The sequence below is a fragment of the Myotis brandtii genome, unplaced genomic scaffold (genome assembly GCF_000412655.1).
Source record: "Myotis brandtii unplaced genomic scaffold, ASM41265v1 scaffold3905, whole genome shotgun sequence".
Classification (NCBI taxonomy): Eukaryota; Metazoa; Chordata; class Mammalia; order Chiroptera; family Vespertilionidae; genus Myotis; species Myotis brandtii.
This window is the reverse complement of record NW_005364973.1, coordinates 12047-13858: the sequence shown is the minus strand read 5'-3', so window position 1 is coordinate 13858 and position 1812 is coordinate 12047. Positions and strand designations below refer to the sequence as shown.

The following is a 1812-nucleotide window of genomic DNA, read 5'->3' as shown; positions in this document are numbered from 1 at the left end:
GGGGTGAAGGTGGAAATCTTAGACCAGAGTCTGTCACTCAAATTCTCCAGCCTCAGCCCCCAAGGGTATGGGTCAAAGATGAGGGACAATAAAGAGAAAACTACGGGCTGTTTGTTCAGCAGCGTCATCAGATACTCTCTCGGATGCTCTTGCTTTCGGAATAGGCGTTCAGAGCAAGAACCCATCACGGGGCCCTGGCCACTAGTTTGGCTCAGTGGATGGAGCATCGGCCTGTGGGCCAAAGGGTCCTGGGTTTGATTCCGGTCAAGGGCACTTGCCTGGGTTGCAGGCTCCTCCCCGGTCCAGGGCCCTGGTTGGGGCTCGTGCAAGAGGCAACCAATCGATGTGTCTCTCTCACATCGATGTTTCTCCCTATTTTCCCCTCTCCCTTCCACTCTCCCTAAAAATCAATGGAAAAATATCCTCAGGTGAGAATTAACAAAAATAAATAAGTAAATGAATAAATAACCCACCACAGGAACTACCCTGACTAGATATGGTGGCCACGGAGTTGAGTATGACAGTCATTCCTGGAGACCTGAATCCAGGGCTGTGAGGAGCTGTTCCAAGTGGAGGAATTTAACGTCAGATTTCCCCGAGGACAACAGGGAAAAGCAGGCGGGTGCTTCTCCGTCTGCCCCTGGGAATCCAGGATAGACTTGCCTCGGGGGACACTTTTTGGGGCAAAAGGAAGCTGACATGACACCCAGAAGCTTCACGACAAAGTGTTTTTCTGTTGAACTTCACGGGAGAAGGAGAGAAGCCATGAGGGGGACGTGCCCTCCAGGCCACGCCGCCTGAGGCTCTGCCCAGGGAGGGGACAGGTCCTCAGAGCAAGGAGGCCCCCTGGGAGCCCGGGGCGGGTTTTGGTCTCACTTCCCCAGGAGCCCGCAGCACCGTGGAGAGTGTTGCTGCCCACATAGGAGAAACAGTGATAATCGGCCTCGTCCTCGGCCTGCAGCCCGGAGATGAGGAGGAAGGCCGTGTTGCTGGACTTGAAGCCAGAGAAGCGCTCCGGGACCCCCGAGTGCCGAGCATTCACGTAGGAAATCAGGAGTTTGGGGGCCGTGCCCGGGCGCTGTTGGTACCAGGAGACGTAGTTATAACGCCCGATGTCATTGCCGCTTCCCACACAGGAGATGGTGACCGACTGTCCCATATTCCCGGACACGGATGGCAGCTGAGTGAGGGCAGCCTGGGCCCAGGACCCTAGAAAGAGCAAAAACACACTGTGGTGAGTTCAGTGCTGGGCTCAGGTGAGCCTGAAAGAGGAGACAGAGGCCTCTATCAGTCCGGATGGCTCTGTGGTCCCTTCCCCGGCGCCCTCACCTGTCCCCTGAGAGAGGAGGCTGAGGAGGAGCAGAACCCAGGCCATGGCAGAGACGCCCCAAAAGTTCTGCCTTCTGAGACCCCAAGCCTGGCTCCCCCAGACCTCTCTTATCCCCTCCCCCTGACTCAGGGGAGGGAGGGGCCTCCATGCAAATATGCCTCCTGCACCTGCATCTCTCCACCCCCCATTGACTTGGCCCTGGAGCCTAGATACTGTGCACTCTGGGCAGAGGGCTCCCTGAGGGGTTAAAAGTCTTTGAGCTGAATTTTCCAAGTCAGGGGAGGCTGAGCCGATGGCCGTGCAAGGGCCACTGTGGCTCCTGAGGAATCTGGGACTTCCACTTTTGCTCTGAGGGGTGAAGGTGAGGACAGGGTCCAAGGCAGGCTGGAGAGAGCCCATCGCTGTTCCCAGGGACAACAGGCAGCGTTGGGTACTTCTCACTCTTCAAACCTCCCTGCTTCTTCTCATAGGATGGGCTGACC

At 57.0% G+C, this 1812-nt stretch overlaps 1 gene segment (V, D, J or C); it reads right to left on the bottom strand.

Moving 5' to 3' along the window:
- Positions 1-715: 715 nt before the first annotated feature.
- LOC102254201 overlaps positions 716-1812 on the bottom strand; it is a 7267-nt gene continuing 6170 nt past the window's right edge. The window contains 2 exon segments of the V gene segment in view: positions 716-741; positions 877-955. Coding sequence covers positions 716-741; positions 877-955 — 105 coding nt within the window.